Here is a 15,985-nt window from a genome sequence, read left to right on the forward strand (position 1 = left end):
TAAAAGGATGAGTTCAGTCGCCTCACCCCCTTTCTCTCTCTCTTACCTTTCTGCCTTCTACCATGGGATGAGGTGGCAAGAAGGTCCTTGCCCAGAATTCAGGTGCCTTGACCATAGACTTCTCACCCTCCACAAAAAATAAATATCTGTTCATTATAAATTACCCAGTCTCAGGTATTCTGTTATTGCAGCATAAAACAAAGACACTGACCTTTTAAAAACAGCTGTGATAACGATTGCAGTTCAGTTAGGAAGAGTGGACGGTGGCTGCTAATGTCAGGGTTCAGAAAATGATATCCCAGAGTATGGTGTCTTGGCATGCTGAGTGCTTTGAACTGAATGACACTGAAAGGGTTTCATAAACAAAGTCTCTTTCCGTCCTTTTTCCTTTTTCTTCTGCTAACCTTTCTCCTCCCAATCAGGCCATAAAAACTAGAATTCCTTTTCCCCAAAGCCAGCCATAAAACCTAGAAATAACGACTTCAACTTTTCCCTGCCTTTCTGTGTAAGAGCTGGCCACAAAGAAATTCTCTGACCTACCTTGTCTGATAGCAGATAATAAGATCCTTATTCCAGAAGGGACCTTGCCCCATACCAGGGAGGAAGGAACACCACACAGAGAGGCCAAGAAGAATCTGAACAGTCGGGCCTTGCTAGGTTTCCCCACTCAGCCTATTAGCATTAGATCACACCCTTTCTGTCCAATCATCCAATCACATTTCTACATGTCTGTGCATTCTTCATGGGGTCTAAGGTTAAAAACAGACAGTTTTCTCTTGAGCTTTTAGGTCTTTATTCTGAAAGCTCCTGTGTCACATAAAACTTTAAGTAAATTTGTTATGCTTTTCTCTTGTTAACTTGTCTTTTGTTATAGGAGTGTCATTCATGAGTCTTATGATGGGTAAAGAAAAGTATCATACCTTTCCACCTCTACACTGAGAAGGACACTTATAGCGTCAACTGCAGGTCAATATTGTCATGCCTATTTTACAGATTTGCAAGCTGAGCTCAGAGAGAGCTGCACCATTTGCCCAGGGTCACAGCTTGCAAACAGTGGAGCCCTGATTTGACTCTAGAGTCTGTGGACCTAACTGCTCCCCTAGTTGCCTGGGAAGGGAAGTTAGAGCAGCTGGATTCTTATTCTGGCAGCATCATTAGCTCAGGGTCCATTCTGAGACAGTTTCCCTTCCTAAGTGTCATTATACCTTCCGGGCCTCACCTTCAAGGCCAAGGCAGAATGCCAGTGAGGTCATGGATGTGAATGCATAGTCAGCAGTGGCTGGTAGGGGTGCAGGCTGGTATAGGAGCAAGACTCCATGCTTTCTGGCAGGGCCTGGTTTCAAATCCTTACTCTGTCTCTGATTAGCAAGACCTTGCACAAGTCCCTTGACCAATCATGAGAGACAGGATGACACCAACCTCACGTGATTGTTATGCAGATCACATGGTCCACTAAGGCAGGCTGCTTGACTTAAGAAGATGCCTGACGCACATCAATTCCTTTTCCTATCTCCTTTATAGAGAATGTAGCTTCATTCTCCAAGCATGAGGTAGAGGGAAAAATAGTATGCTTGACCTTCTGAGGGTCCTTTTGATTTTATTTTGAGACAGAGTCTCGCTCTGTCACCTAGGCTGGAGTGTAGTGGTTCAATCTTGGCTTACTGCAACCTCTGCCTCCTGGGTTCAACCGATTCTCCTGCCTCAGTCTCCCGAGTAGCTGGGATTATAGGCGTGTGCCACCACACCTGGCTAATTTTTGTATTTTTAGTAGAGATGGGGTTTGGCCGTGATGGCCGGGCCAGTCTCAAACTCCTGACCTCAGGTGATCCACTGGCCTCGGCCTCCTAAAGTGCTGGGATTACAGGTGTGAGCCACTACGCCAGGGCCCAATCCTTTTAAAAATACTCTACCTAAATCTGAGAGAGAGCTGAATTTACTGCTTTGCAGCTCCACCCTTAAAGTCAGGGCCTGCCTGAGGATGGCATTGCTTGGGCTTTGCTGCCCTCTTGTGGCCACTGTGAGGTCGAAGGAGCTGCCCCTAATTGCGGCCCTGGAATATAGGAGTTGGGGGAGGCCTGTATTCCTGATTCCCCACCCCAGGAAATTCTGATCCAGCAGCAGTAGTCCGGTTCTGTGTCACTGGTGATAAGCCACATTAAGGAACCATTGAACTAGTCCAATCCCTCATTAGAGAGGAAGACTATGTCCCTGAGAGTGGATAGGACTTCTCTGAGAGTAGCAGCTAGGGTAGGCTAAGTAACTCAGGTCTCCAGACCTCAACACCCTTTCCACTATCTCCCCTGCCAAAGGCAATCCTGCCAGGTGAACAAAGCTCCCGAGACATCTGGACCCACCTGTCACCCAGGTCGAGGATTCGTCTGCTGATTCGGTCAGGTCGTTCTCCAGCCTTTGTGTGAACTCCAGTGGTGACGGGGCGCTCAGTATCCCATTAAAGCAGCCTATTCCTGTGGCCCTTAGGACGTTTTTCTTTGTATGGGGTCCTGATGTGCCTGTCTGCATCCTCCCCTATTGGGCCTAATTCTGGCCTTAGAGGCTCTGCAGCTTCATCCTCTGACTCCTGCAGAGACTGCAGAGGCAAGCAGTCAGCTGGGAGAATGAAGAAAATGGAGTCAGTGTTTCATGGCATCTGACACACGTGATGCATCACCTTCCTCAATCCCGCAAGACAGAGGAGTGGCATTAACTTGTCCAAGCTCACACATCAGTTAGTGTCAAGGTGGACAAAGTGTCCTCGATTTATGGATTCAGGAACTGACCTACTGCTGAGAATTGAAGCAGTGAGTCAGTGATGGGGTGAAGGCCGAAGCCAGTGCTCAAGGGCAACATTCTCAGCTGCACTGCAGCTTTCACTGGTGGCCAGGTGGGCAGCCTGGGGTCGTGTTTACTTTCTAAAAACCTTCTGGTGCACAAAACAAAGACATATAGCTCAAAGATCTACAACAAAGCAAACACTTGTGTCACCACCACCTGTCTTGGTCTGTTAAGGATGCTATAACAGAAATACCATAAACTGGGTGGCTTTTAAACAACAGAAATTTTCTTCTTCCAGATCTGGAGGCTGGGAAGCCCACAATCAAGGCACCAGCAGACTTGGCATCTGGTGAAGGATTACTCTCTGGTTCATAGGTGGCTTCTGTGCTCTGTGTCCTCACACAGTGGAAGGTACTAGCTAGCTCTGTGGCTTCTTTTTTAAGGGTACTCATCTCATTCCTGACAGTGGATTCCTCATGACCTAATCACCCCGTAAGGGCCCATTTCTTCATATTAACACATTGGGATTTAGGTTTCATTTTATGAATTTTGGAGGGATACAAACACTCAGACCGTAGCACCACCCAAGTCAAGAAGGAGGACACGTGCCAGCACCCAAAAGCACCTTTCCACCCCTCCCAACTGCTGCCCCTCCCTTCTCGCTTTCCTTTATATTTCTATGATCTAAGCCTGCACTCACTCCTGAAGGCTATTGTGAACTTTATAGACGTGGAATCATACATTTGGCATCAGTTTGTGTCTGGCGGTTTTCACTCAACATTTACTCAACATTCATCCACACACATTTTCACTGTGGGGTGATAGAGACGGATCACAATTTCATTTGTCCTACTATCAGCGGACTTGTGGGTTGTTTCCAGTTTTTGTAATTATGAATAGTACTGCTATGAACATTTGTGTGTATGTTTATTGGCCCATATATGTATGCTTTTCTGTTGGATAAATGATTGTGCTAGTTTCCTAGGGCTACCATAACTAAGTACCACCCCCAAGGTGACTTCACACAATGGAAGCTTATTTTCTCGAGGTTCTGGATGACGGAGGTCTGAAGTTAGGGTGTCAGCAGGACTATGTTCCCTCTGAGACTATGGGTACTTGCTTCTACTTGACTCCTTTCTGTGCTTCTATTTTCCCATGGCATTCGTCTCTTGGATCTTCACATTGTCTTCTTATGAGGAAACTAGTCAGATTAGATGAAAGGCCTACCCTACTCTAGTGAGACCCCATCTTAATTAATTACACCTGCAACCACTCTGTTCCTAAATAAGGCCACATTCTGTGCTGGGGTTTAGGACTTCAACCTGTCTTTTTGGGGGACACAGCTTACTTAACCCATAACAATAAGAGGAATTGCCAAGTTGTCTTAGCAGATCCTGAGAGAGGAGTTGAGTGCAGATCATTTGTGCTGTGGTGCCAGGAAGCATGGCTGAGGCTGGGGCCAGGACTAGGCTCTCCTGAGGCAAGTGAGGTGAGTCGGTGCAAAATTTAAAGAGGACTCCCAGGGTTGTGCCCTCGGTGCTGACTCAATTCATCATCATTCCAGCTCTGAGGGAGGGAGTAGGAAAATGTGACAAGGAAGGGAGAAATTCCAGCTGAGTTTCCTTCATTATGACTGTGGGCGATGTGGGGTTCAGTCCCACTGGAGATCCTTTAAGGCACCTTGTGGAGGGTGCCTCCCATGCCTCCCACTTGTCCCGCAGAAGGATGAGAAAGCTGGGCATAGGCTGCCCCTGGGCCACTAAGTCCCTAGTCCTTGTGGGCCGCTCTGCCCCAGGACTGGACAAGCTTCTGCAGCACTGGAGAAAGGTCCCAGGTAGAGAAGCAGAGAGACACAGGTGCCTGAGATGGACCACTGTGAGCGTGCCAGGAGTTGTCCACTGGAAGTTCGGGTAAAGTCAGGCTGAAGGGGTACAAATTAAGGATTTTTTTTTTTTTTTTGAGACAGAGTCTCGCTCTGTCACCCAGGCTGGAGTACGATGATGCAGTCTCAGCTCACTGCAACCTCCACCTCCAGGTTCAAGCGATTCTCCTGCCTCAGCCTCCCAAGTAGCTGGGATTACAGGAGCTTGCCACCACGCCTGGCTAATTTTTGTATTTTTGGTAGAGACAGTGTTTCACCATGTTGGCCAGGCTGGTCTTGAACTGCTGACCTCATGATCTGCCCACCTTGGCCCCCCAAAGTGCTGGGATTACAGGAGTGAGCCACTGGGCCTGGCCCAAATTAAGGAATTATCGATGTCTGCTACAACCCATCCGTTATACCCCAGACACATATATTCCAACTATTGGGCATTCAACAGTAAATTACAACAGGCACAGTGGCTAACACCTGTAACCTCAGCACTTTGGGAGGCTGAGGCTGGAGGATCACTTGAGGCCAGGAGTTTGACATCAGCCAGGGCAACATAGTGAGGTCCCATCTCTACTCAAATATTTTTAAAAAATTAGCTGGGGCCAGGTGTGGTGGCTCACACCTGTAATCCCAGCAATTTGGGAGGCCGAGGCAGGCGGATAACTTGAGGACGGTAGTTCCAGACCAACCTGGCCAACATGGCAAACCCCATCTCTACTAAAAATGCAAAAAATTAGCTGGGCGTGGTGCCATGCACCTGTAATCCCAGCTACTTGGGAGGCTGAGCCAAAAGAATCGCTTGAACCTAGGAGGCGGAGGTAGCAGTGAGCCAAGATCGTACCACCGCACTCCAGCCTGGGTGACAGAGAGAGACTCCATCTAGAAAAAAAAAAAAAAAAAAGTTAGCTGGGTTTAGTGGTGTGTGTCTGTGGTCCCAGCTACTCAGGAGGCTGGGGCAGGAGGATCGATTGAGGCCAGGAGGTGGAGGCTGCAATAAGCTATAATCACACCACTGCACTCAAGCCTGGGTGACAGAGTAAGACCCAGTCTCCAAAACAAAAACTAACCAACAACAAATAATGGCTGACAGCTGAAAATTTATACTGTTTCCTAGATGACAGTGCTCTAACACAAAATGTCTTTCCTGAGCTGGTGCCTTAGTTACACTAACCTTGAAGAGCGCAGTCCAATTTTCGGCTTTAGAGTAAAAACCAGTGGATCCCATTGTCATGTGTTCTTTGTCACATTTTCTTCGCTTCTGAGACATTATTCATGATTCCATATAGCAAAGCAAGTGTGTGTTGGGTTTATTTCAGGGATGTCTATCCTGTTCTTTTTAACTATTTGTCAATTCTTATAACAATAGCACAAGGTCTTAATGACCTTTATAATAAGTCTTGATTTTTGGTAGAAAAATCTCTCTCTTCTTGTTCTTCTTCATTGGCTATGCTTCGTCTGTTGCATTTCCATGTAAGTTTTAGAATCATTTTGTCAATTCTATAAAAACCCTGTTGGGCTTTTAAATGGGATTGCATCAAATCTCATTTTGCAGGGATTGACCTGTTCACAACATGTATTCTAACTCAAAAGCATAATATTTTCCTACTTTTAGTTGGGGTTTAATTTCTCTCCACAATGTTTAATAGGTTTCTTTATAGAAGTCGTGCACACCTTATATTGCATTTATTTGGCGGTATTTGATATTTTTGCTCTTAAATTGGTTTTTTTTTTTTTTTTGAGACGGAGTCTTGCTCTGTCCCCAGGCTGGAGTGCAGAGGTGTGATCTTGGCTCACTGCAAGCTCCACCTCCCAGGTTCACGCCATTCTCCTGCCTCAGCCTCCCGAGTAGCTGGGACTACAGGCACCCGCCACCACGTCTGGCTAATTTTTTCTATTTTTTAGTAGAGATGGGGTTTCACCATGTTAGCCAGGATGGTCTCCATCTCCTGACCTCGTGATACGCCCACCTCAGCCTCCCAAAGTGCTGGGGTTACAGGCTTGGGCCACCGTGCCCGGCCTAAATTGGTATTCTTAAAAATTTAAAACTTCTGGCTGCATATAGATGTTCAACTGATTTTTATGTACTTTGAAAACTTAGTCACCTTATTATTTCTAATAACTTACCGGTAAATTCTGTTGCATAATCTAAACACAAAGTGTTACCTGTGAATAAAGACTGTTGAATTTCTTCCTTTTCCAATCCTCATAATTTATTTTTCTTGTTTCTCTGTATTGACTAGGCTCTCTACCACAATATTCTGTGGTGGTAAGAGACATCTTTATCTGTTTCTTAATCTGCAAGGAAAAACATTTAATATTTTACCATTAAATATGATTTATAGAGTTCTTGCTTTTAAATATTTTTTTCCTTGCAAATTTTATTTCAGACATGTTGACTACAGCTCTGTGGGAAACCCTGAGGCACAGTACTCAACAAGACATACCTGAACCCCTGATCCACAGAAACTGTTAGAAAATGTTCTGCTGTAAGCTGCCAAATTTGGGGTTAATTTGTTACACAGCAATAAAAAGCTAATGCAGAAGGGATGCGTAATCCCCATCAAAGTCCAACCTAAGTTGATTGTAGCTTAGCATAGCAGAAAAGGCATGGGTTTTGAATCAGATATACCAAGAATTCCATTTCTACTATGTATTAATTTAACATTACTCAGCCTCAGTTTTCTTAACTGTAAAATGGAGATAATTACACCTACCTCTTAGAGGTGCTGTAATTATATGTGATAGAGTGAAATTTTCTATACGTCTGGTACCCAGTGAGTACGTAAACGCAGTTCCTGTCCTTCCCCTCCTTTTTTTTTTTTTTTTGACAGGGTCTCGCTCTGTTGCCCGGGCTGGAGTGCAGTGACGCGATTCTTGGCTCACTGCAACCTCCGCCTCCTTGGTTCAAGTGATTCTCGTGCCTCGGCCTCCTGAGTAGCTGGGACTACAGGCACGTGCCACCATGCCTGGCTAATTTTTTGTATTTTTAGTAGAGACAGGGTTTCACCATGTTGCCCAGGCTGGTCTCGAACTCCTGGGCTCAGGTAATCCACCTGCCTTGGCCTCCCAAAGTGTTGGGATTACAGGCGTGAGCCACCGCACCTGGCTCTTCCCTGCTCTTTAAAAAGCCATCTGTCCACCATGCCCTTTATGTATGCTGATCATACTTCCTAGGTAACCTCAGAATATATCATGGAGCAATGGGATACAATGTTTGACATGGAATCTTGGAATTCAGGACATCTAGTTGTCAAACTTGTACTACCCCTCCTTTATTATTTTTTTTGACAGGGATTAAAACTGCCTATGCTAAATATCTGGATTCTTTACCTCCTCCCTGGTTGGGCCACTGTTGTATGTTAAGAGTTAGACACTTCATGTCATGGGCAGTTGAGCCAGCCATGTGGGATCAATTTCACTGTGAACCCACAGGACTCCAAACCAGGCCTTTTTTGTTGTTGCTATTCAAAATGAATGCTGAGATGTAAGGTCATCTCCCACTGCCTGTGTCTGCTATGGATGTGAGCTGCAATGTGGCAGGAGGCCCCCAAGATTAGAAGGCAGCCTGGCAAGGCAGGACAGTCAGAAGATGGGGCTGAAACTCCAACTGACTTCTTGGCTATAGGTTCCTTGGCACGTCATTTTCTCTGGGTTTTTTTTTTTTTTTTTTTTTTCCACTTGTAAAATGGGAGTAAGAATACCTCTCTGGCATCATTTTGCATTATACTGAGGATTTGGGAAAGCATTTAGAAATTAGTAGGTACTCAATACATTAAAAAAAAATCCTTTTCATGCCAAGGGGTCGACTTAGTGGGCTGGCTGGACACTGATGTTGCTTGCCACTCAATGTGTGGTCCAGGCACTAGAGCACTGGTATTGCCTAGGAGTTTGTTAGAAATTGAGGATCCACTAGATCCCTGGTGATTCATAAAGTCTGAGAGGATCTGAAATTCTACAGTTCTAACAAGCTCCACAGGAGTGGCAAGAAGACCTGAGAAACTGAGAAGATGTGCGATATTGATGGCATACTAGCCAAGATGGGTTTGCAAAGGTTTTGGGTTTTCCCTGCATTTGCTGCATCCAGATAAGACTGACTTGCTCTTAGCATGAAATAAAACTCCTATGAGGACTTGCTCTAGCACAGACAAGCCAAACCACTAATTTGAATAAATAAGCATCAATTTTATTGAATCATGAATAATTTAAGACTGGTACAATCATCAGCTTTATTCTCTATGACATGGGGCATGATGTCCAGCAGATCATTGGCAAATCCAAAAACCTCATGACAAATGAAAATTAAATAGGTAGGAAGAGAGAGAGAGGAGGGGAGGAGGAAGGGGAGGGAGGATGGAAACATACCGTACACAAAATACTCAATTCCTAGTTTTCTCTTTAAAAATGGCTAGAAAAAATTCATCAAAATGCAGCACTTTAATCAATTATTTACAATTTCTATGTTACAATGAAAAAATGTACATCTTATAGAACATATTTCATAAACTGCTCCACTGGAAACAACTAGATCAAAACAGCAAACCTTCCATTTAATATCCACAAAGTTGGATTATTTTTCCTTTTTGAAGTAGATTCGCCACAATCAAATTTGAATACAGAGAATTTTGAAGTTTAAGCATCAAACAACAAAGTAAAAGTCCCCAAGATACAACAAAGATCTAGGCAAGTCTTGTTCCTGTCCCACTCCCACCCCACCCCTAATGAAACTTAAAAGGTATTCCCATTTCAATTATGGCCTGTATCATTCTTGGCAGTTTGGGAAGAGAACTTTTGGCTTCCATTGGTAACTCAACATAAATGTTGCATAGAATTTATATATTTCAAAATTGGCCTAACGGTAGAAAAGGCAAAATGGAAGCATTTCCGATAGAGCCCTAAATGAGTACAAAGTCACTTTGTAAAAGGTGAGTGACACTAAAGTAAAAATATGACCAAAACAAGAAATGTGCATATTAGACAACCCTGCTTCCCGAAACTTTAGGAAGGACACGGAGTTGTGAGTCAAACAAGGGCTATGCTACTTGAAGTCAATGTTCACCAATCAGGCAGCACCAGGTACAGAAGTCTTGGTTCTAACCTGGACCCAGTGGGAGGGAAGTCTGTGGGAAAGGGGAGAAGAGAATGACAAGAGAGGATGTCATATTAAAAAAAGGTTTCAAACAATATTGGCAGGTGTCTACTCACAAGGTGATTGGAAAACTGCCCACGAGAAGAAGTCAACTTTACCTCCTCCCAAATTCACAGTATGCGAGTGTAGGGTCATTTCTGGGAGACAAATTGTCTGAGGAGGGCCACCCTTCAGGTTTACCAGAAATCTTAGGGTTTGGCCCCCCTGGTCACAGGCTAAATATATGGTTTGAAAGTTTTATTAAAAACAAAAACAGAACAAGACACACTCACACCCAGATGACTAATGAAGGCTAAGCAGAATAGTCTGAGTTTGCTGAGATTAAAGCAGGGATAGTGTTGAAAAGTTTTCCTTTCACTAGTGGGACACATTCCCCTTTTCTTTTCAAAGAGGAAGAACATGGTGTCATCCAATGTGAAGTGAGCAGTTTCGGGTCAAACTCTCATGGTAAGAAACTAAAAAAAGATGCCAAGAGACAAACTTTCAGAAATAGAAATGCAAAAGATGGAATAAAAACCCTGATCATTAAAACAGAGACACCTTCACTGGTGTCCAATAAGGATTCTCTTTACAAAACAGAAACAAACAACTCAAAAATTTACCATACTTTGTAATGAAAATACCAGTACGTTGAAGACACAGCAGACTGGGTTTCTATTAGAGCAAGTATCAGCAAGGTCATGTAGACTTGTAGAAACTTTTGCCTTCTCCTGCATCAGACAGATCATTGTCCAGTTGGGTTGTCAGCTGGAGACTGATAAGAACCTAAAAAATGGATCTTCTTTTTTTTCTTTTTCCCATGGTCACGCATCCACACAAATGAGTTTTTTGGATGAGAAAAGTCACAGCAACTTGAGTTCTCCTGATGAATAGATGACTTTTTAGCCCTGTTTGTTTCAATGGGGAAAACAATGACAAAAAAACAAACCCCAGGCAGGCACGACACTTATGTAAAATGAACACAGTTAGTACAAAACCAGTAAGGCATCACTTTGGGAAGGTCAGCACCGAAGAGGTCAGGCAAGGCTCGTCCAGACGGGGCTTCTGGGAGGGAGTGACCCTCACCCTTGTTGAGCTGCGTCATGTTGGTTCTGAGGAAAGTGCAAGTCTTTTGCGGGGTGACCGCATCACCCCACCGGAAGTTGGGGCGGGGACGCTGGAGGTGTTGGTGTGTGTTCTAAACCCTCAAGGACGAGAAGGGAAGGCAAGGTCCATGGCTCACCCACATGTCGAGGACCAGGTCCTCATCCATTTTAAAGGACACAGATACCCCCAGCCCTAGCAGGAGGAGGCGAGTGTGTAGGACTGTGAGGATGGACAACTAAAAACCAAAACTGAGCAGGACCAAACCAAAACTCAACTCCTGCGGTTCTTACTTTCACCAAAGGATTGATTCTGACCAAGAGGGGAAGGGGGAAAAAAAATCTTCAAAAATCAATGCATCAGAAAGGAAGAAACTCAACCTCATTTTCAAAAGGTAATCTGTTCTCCAAAGTAGAACAAGTCTCACTCTACACAGTGTTTGCAGAAAAAAAAAACCTGATTCATTCATATATCAGAAGGAAACAGACACATGCTGTTCTGCACTGACAGCCACATCCACCGGCTCACACTCTCACTCCGTCACTCACTCTCATGGATATTAATCAGAGGCTGATGGACCCGAATGGGGTGGTTCGATTGGAACAGGCAAAATACCTCTCGGGTAAGGAAAGCACCATTTAAAAAACATGAAAGCACGGTTTATTTTCTCCTAAGGTTTCCCTGTGTCGTAGCTCTGTAGTGCGTTGAACGTGACCAAAGCAAGCACCCTGGTTAGCACCAGTTCTCCCTGTGGCCGGCTGTGCGGGAGGGTGGGTGGCGTGGCTCTGAGACCCAGTCTGGAGGGTCTGTGCTGAGGGGAAGCCATGCTTCTCTGTTTCCGACTTTGCTCCAGTCTCTTCTGTCTCTGGGAAGCTCATGGCAGGATGCTGTTTGGTTTCAGAGCTTCATGTGGGTTCTATTTTTTTTTTTTTTCTCTCTCTCTCTCTCTTTTCATTTCAACGGCGATGATCCTTTCCCGAGAAGTATCTTCAGTGTCTTAGGGAGGTCACAGCAACAAGGCAAAACAATAATTAAAGTACAACAGAAGGTAGTGCAGTTCTCGCTGTGGAAGGAAGCGGTCCGCAGGCAGCTGGCCTGGGATGCCTGCACCCAGGTCGAGGCTGAAGGACAAGGGGTCTCGGTGTTCCCGCAGCTCTAAGGCTGTGGCTGGGGGCTGGCTCAGGAAGTCATCTTCAGGGTGATGTGGGGGATGCAGGTGGAATGCGGTGAGGAGAAGAGGAGGGCGCTGGGCTCCGGGCCCCTGTCACAGAGTGGACTCCAAAGAGGAGTCCAAGATGTCATCGTGATGGCTGTTGCTGTTGGAGTCGCTGTCATAGCTTTGGGGGCTGGAGTAGTTGGCTGCCTCCTGCAGCCTCATCAGCATGTTCATCTAGGGGAAGAGTGGAGAAGCATGAGCTGCTTTCTGTCTAGTTGGCTGCCCACCCTGGACTCCTAGAAGGTCATGCCACCTCCTCCAGACTCACCTGGGATAACAGCCCACAGTGGAGGCAGTGGACAAGAACATGGACTTTGGGCCAGGCTTCTAGGGTTCAAATCCCAGCTTCACCAATTACTAGCTGCATGACTTTGAACACATTACTTAACCTCTTTATACTTGTTTCTTTACTGGTCAAATGTTAATAATAATAGTACCTGCCCTATAATGTTATGGGTGGATTGAGTTAATATACATAGAGCACTGAAAACAAAATGATGCTCTCTATACATATTATATTTATTTTTTTATTTAGGAGGGGCACACCTTTCAGGCATAGCCCTCGGCCTGGATGAAGGTGTGAGCATCCCTGCTCCTGGAACTTGGCATCAGCATCACCAACATCGGAAGCACACGGACCCCCTCCCACTTCGACAAGCATCAAACCCATCTCTTCTCCTTGCTCTGGCCAGGTCAGACTGGAGCCAACTGTACTGCAGCTCCTATGGAAGCCTTGGCAGGGAGGTGACGGGGAGCACCAGTTACAAGCAAAGCTTCCAAGTGCAAAGAGCCTTCGCTTATGATTCAGGAATCTCTGGGCAAGTTACCTAAGGTATCTGAGCCAGCAGCTCGTCATCTGTGGAATGGGGAGAATGGCAACACTTCTCATAGGGTTGAAGTAGGGAATAAAATGATATAATGTGTATTAAACCCTTAGAAGAGGGGCTGGCCTGGCATATAGTAAGTGCTTAATAAATGTCATCTGTTGTCATCATCTAACTTAAAAGAGTTTAGTGACAGTGTTCTTAAATCTGCCCTTGTTTACATTCTATGGGTCACTTGTTTGGGAGTAGGGAGAGGGACTAAAAACTACTTTTATTTATAACTGTAAATTGTGTGTATGTATTTTATATTTTATATAACAAGTAAGTCAGGAATATGGGGCCTCTCTGAGCTAAGGCCAAGATGTGGTGCAGCTGGGTGTACAATCCAGCTGCCCCTCAGGATGCTTTGCAGAGTCTACCCAGATGTGCCAGGCTGCAGAAGCACCATCATCTGGTGTCCATCTACACAGCCATAACTAGGGAAGAGGCAGAGCTGAAGTATAATGGACAATCCTTGGCAACTGGGATTACTTATTCACTCACTAAACACTCCCAGTATGTCCACAGTATATGGTTCTGGAACAAAAGCAAGTAAATCCTGTTTTCATGAAAGTCTCAGTCTCATGAGTGAGAAAGATTAATACATAAGAGAGCTATGGTAATAGAGACACATGGCCCTGGGCAGAAAGAGCAGAACTGAGGAGAAATACCAAATATCTAACTTGGTAATGGAAGTGGCTGGACTGGCACAGCTCACTTCTGGGGGCCTAGGGTTGGAAGGAGAATTCTGTTTCCGCATTTCCAAGAATCCTGGGTCTTACCTACACACCTTCTGTGTCCAACCAGTGATACAAATGTTACTGGCTCAGAAAAGATTGTTTAGGGATGGGCTGGCCATTCTTTCCTCTAAATATACTAAGTTCTATTTTCTGTAAGACTTCATGAGTTTGCCCCCACAAAAAACACCTCCGTGACCTTGGCTTTCAGCAATGGTTAACGTTGCAAATGGCTGTTTAAAGTATGCTTCTTCCCTTTGTAAGACTACTGTTATAAATATTGCAAACTAGGTTGTACATGGCAACACAAATAATAAATCCTTAAAAAATACAGTTCCCACTACAATCTTCAACAGAACCACAGCTACATCCCACCAAACAGCAGGATGGCAGACAACATGAATCGCCTATTATTATTTTTTTTATCTAGGGACTTAATTAGCTGCTAGGAATAGAACAGTAAATCAGTTGTCTTTTAATCCTGCTACATCTGTTGTAATATTTTCTTTCATTAGGTAATGTAAATAATATTCTCTGTTATGTTTTCTTTTTGCTATGCCTGCCAAGAAAGCTTGGGGCTAAATTTAAGGCATAATAGTCCTTTAACCATGGGAGGTTTTGGTATATTTGCTTCCTCTTTATTTTATTGGGCTTTTGATTTGTTAGGTCTAATTTAGCAGTATGACTCTGTGTGGGTCTTATATTGGTAGAGTACTACAATCGATTAGAAATACTACTGTTATTGGCCCGGGTGTTTCTTTTGTTTGTTTGTTTGAGACAAGGTTTGGTTCTATCAACCAGGCTGGAGTGCAGTGGCACAATCTTGGCTCACTGCAAACTCTGCCTCCCAGGCTCAAGCCCTCCTCCCACCTCAGCCTCCTGAGTAGCTGGGACTATAGGTGTGTGCCACCATGCCCAGTTAATTTTTGTATTTTTTGTAGAGAAGAGGTTTTGTTACGTTGCCCAGGCTGTTTTCGAGCTCATGAGCTCAAGCAATCCACCCACCTCAGCCACGAAAAGTGCTGGGACTACAGGCATGAGCCACCACACCCAGCCCGGATGCTTCTTTTTTTTTTTTTTGAGACGGAGTCTTGCTCTGTCGCCCAGGCTGGAGTGCAGTGGCGCGATCTCGGCTCACCGTGAGCTCCACCTCCCGGGTTCACGCCATTCTCCTGCCTCAGCCTCCCGAGTAGCTGGGACTACGGGTGCCTGCCACCACGCCCAGCTAATTTTTTTTGTATTTTTAGTAGAGATGGTGTTTCACCATGTTAGCCAGGATGGTCTTGATCTCCTGACCTCGATCCACCTGCCTTGGTCTCCCAAAGTGCTGGGATTACAGGGGTGAGCCACCCCAGCCTGGGTGCTTCTTAAAGGGCCTTTATTGTTTTAGCAACAGCCGAATAAATAAGAAGCTTAAACAGTGTTAAAGACTTAGCTCATCTCAATAGCCATGGGACTCATATTCAGGTCCCCTTCCCTCTGTGAGTCCATCCTGCCCTCAAACCTCTCCCTGTTTACCCTATCATTTGCCTTGGGCTTCTGGTCCTTAGCAATCTCTTCCTCTGCTCTGTTATTGCTAGGAGAGATCAAAGTAATAGGATAGTAGGGAATAGAGGTGGCATCCCAAATCAGAGGGCAAAGAGTTGTATAGAGACAGTAGGTATAAGAATATTTAAGGGGAAAAATCAATTCTTCATCTTTTATCTAGTACCAGAAAAAAATTTCAGAGGAAAAGTTTTTAGCGAAAAACTAAAACCATGGAAGAAAATATTGGCAAAAATGGCCCAGTCATTTGGGTCCAGCCTTCTAAAGCAAGGCTGGATTTAGTCACCTTTGTATTTCCAGAGGCCCTGCATCATACCCAACACACAGTAAGTGCTCAACGAATGCTGAGCTGCTCTGGTGGCTGAGGACTCACCAGCGGGTCACCTTCAGCATCACTGGGGGGCATCTGCTTGCTTGTCGATCCCTCCCGAGGCATGGAGTAGCCGTCGAAGCCGACATCCTCAGGCCGTAACTGCAACAGGGGAGGCCACTCATGCTGTTGTGGGCTGGCTGCCCATGGATATGTGTCCATCACCCACTTGGCAGGATCCTCCCAGGGGGCACGCCTTCCATAGAGCTGAAAACAGGCAAAGAAGGAACAGTCTGGAAGTGGCCCAGATCTCTCTTGTAGCCCCAGTTTTGCAGCTTTCTGAAAAACTCCCCAAATCCAGCATCACGCCTTCCCTGATGGAGTAATTCCACTTGGATTCCATGCTCAGGAAGTCATCCAAGATGCAGACAGTTTGAGGT

The 15,985-nt window shown here is 45.1% G+C and overlaps 1 protein-coding gene across 19 annotated transcripts in view; it reads right to left on the bottom strand.

Annotated features, from left to right (window-relative positions):
* Window positions 1-8,806: 8,806 nt before the first annotated feature.
* NAV2 (neuron navigator 2) overlaps window positions 8,807-15,985 on the bottom strand; it is an 882,771-nt gene continuing 875,592 nt past the window's right edge. For all 19 annotated transcript variants that reach the window (XM_063728134.1, XM_063728135.1, XM_024254960.2 and 16 more), the window contains 2 exons: window positions 15,609-15,812; window positions 8,807-12,264 (listed from right to left, as the gene is read on the bottom strand). In XM_063728134.1, coding sequence (XP_063584204.1) covers window positions 12,139-12,264; window positions 15,609-15,812 — 330 coding nt within the window. In that variant the 3' untranslated portion in view covers window positions 8,807-12,138. The remainder of the gene's footprint in view (window positions 12,265-15,608; window positions 15,813-15,985) is intronic.

Source organism: Pongo abelii, chromosome 9 (assembly GCF_028885655.2).
Source record: "Pongo abelii isolate AG06213 chromosome 9, NHGRI_mPonAbe1-v2.0_pri, whole genome shotgun sequence".
NCBI classification, from domain to species: Eukaryota; Metazoa; Chordata; class Mammalia; order Primates; family Hominidae; genus Pongo; species Pongo abelii.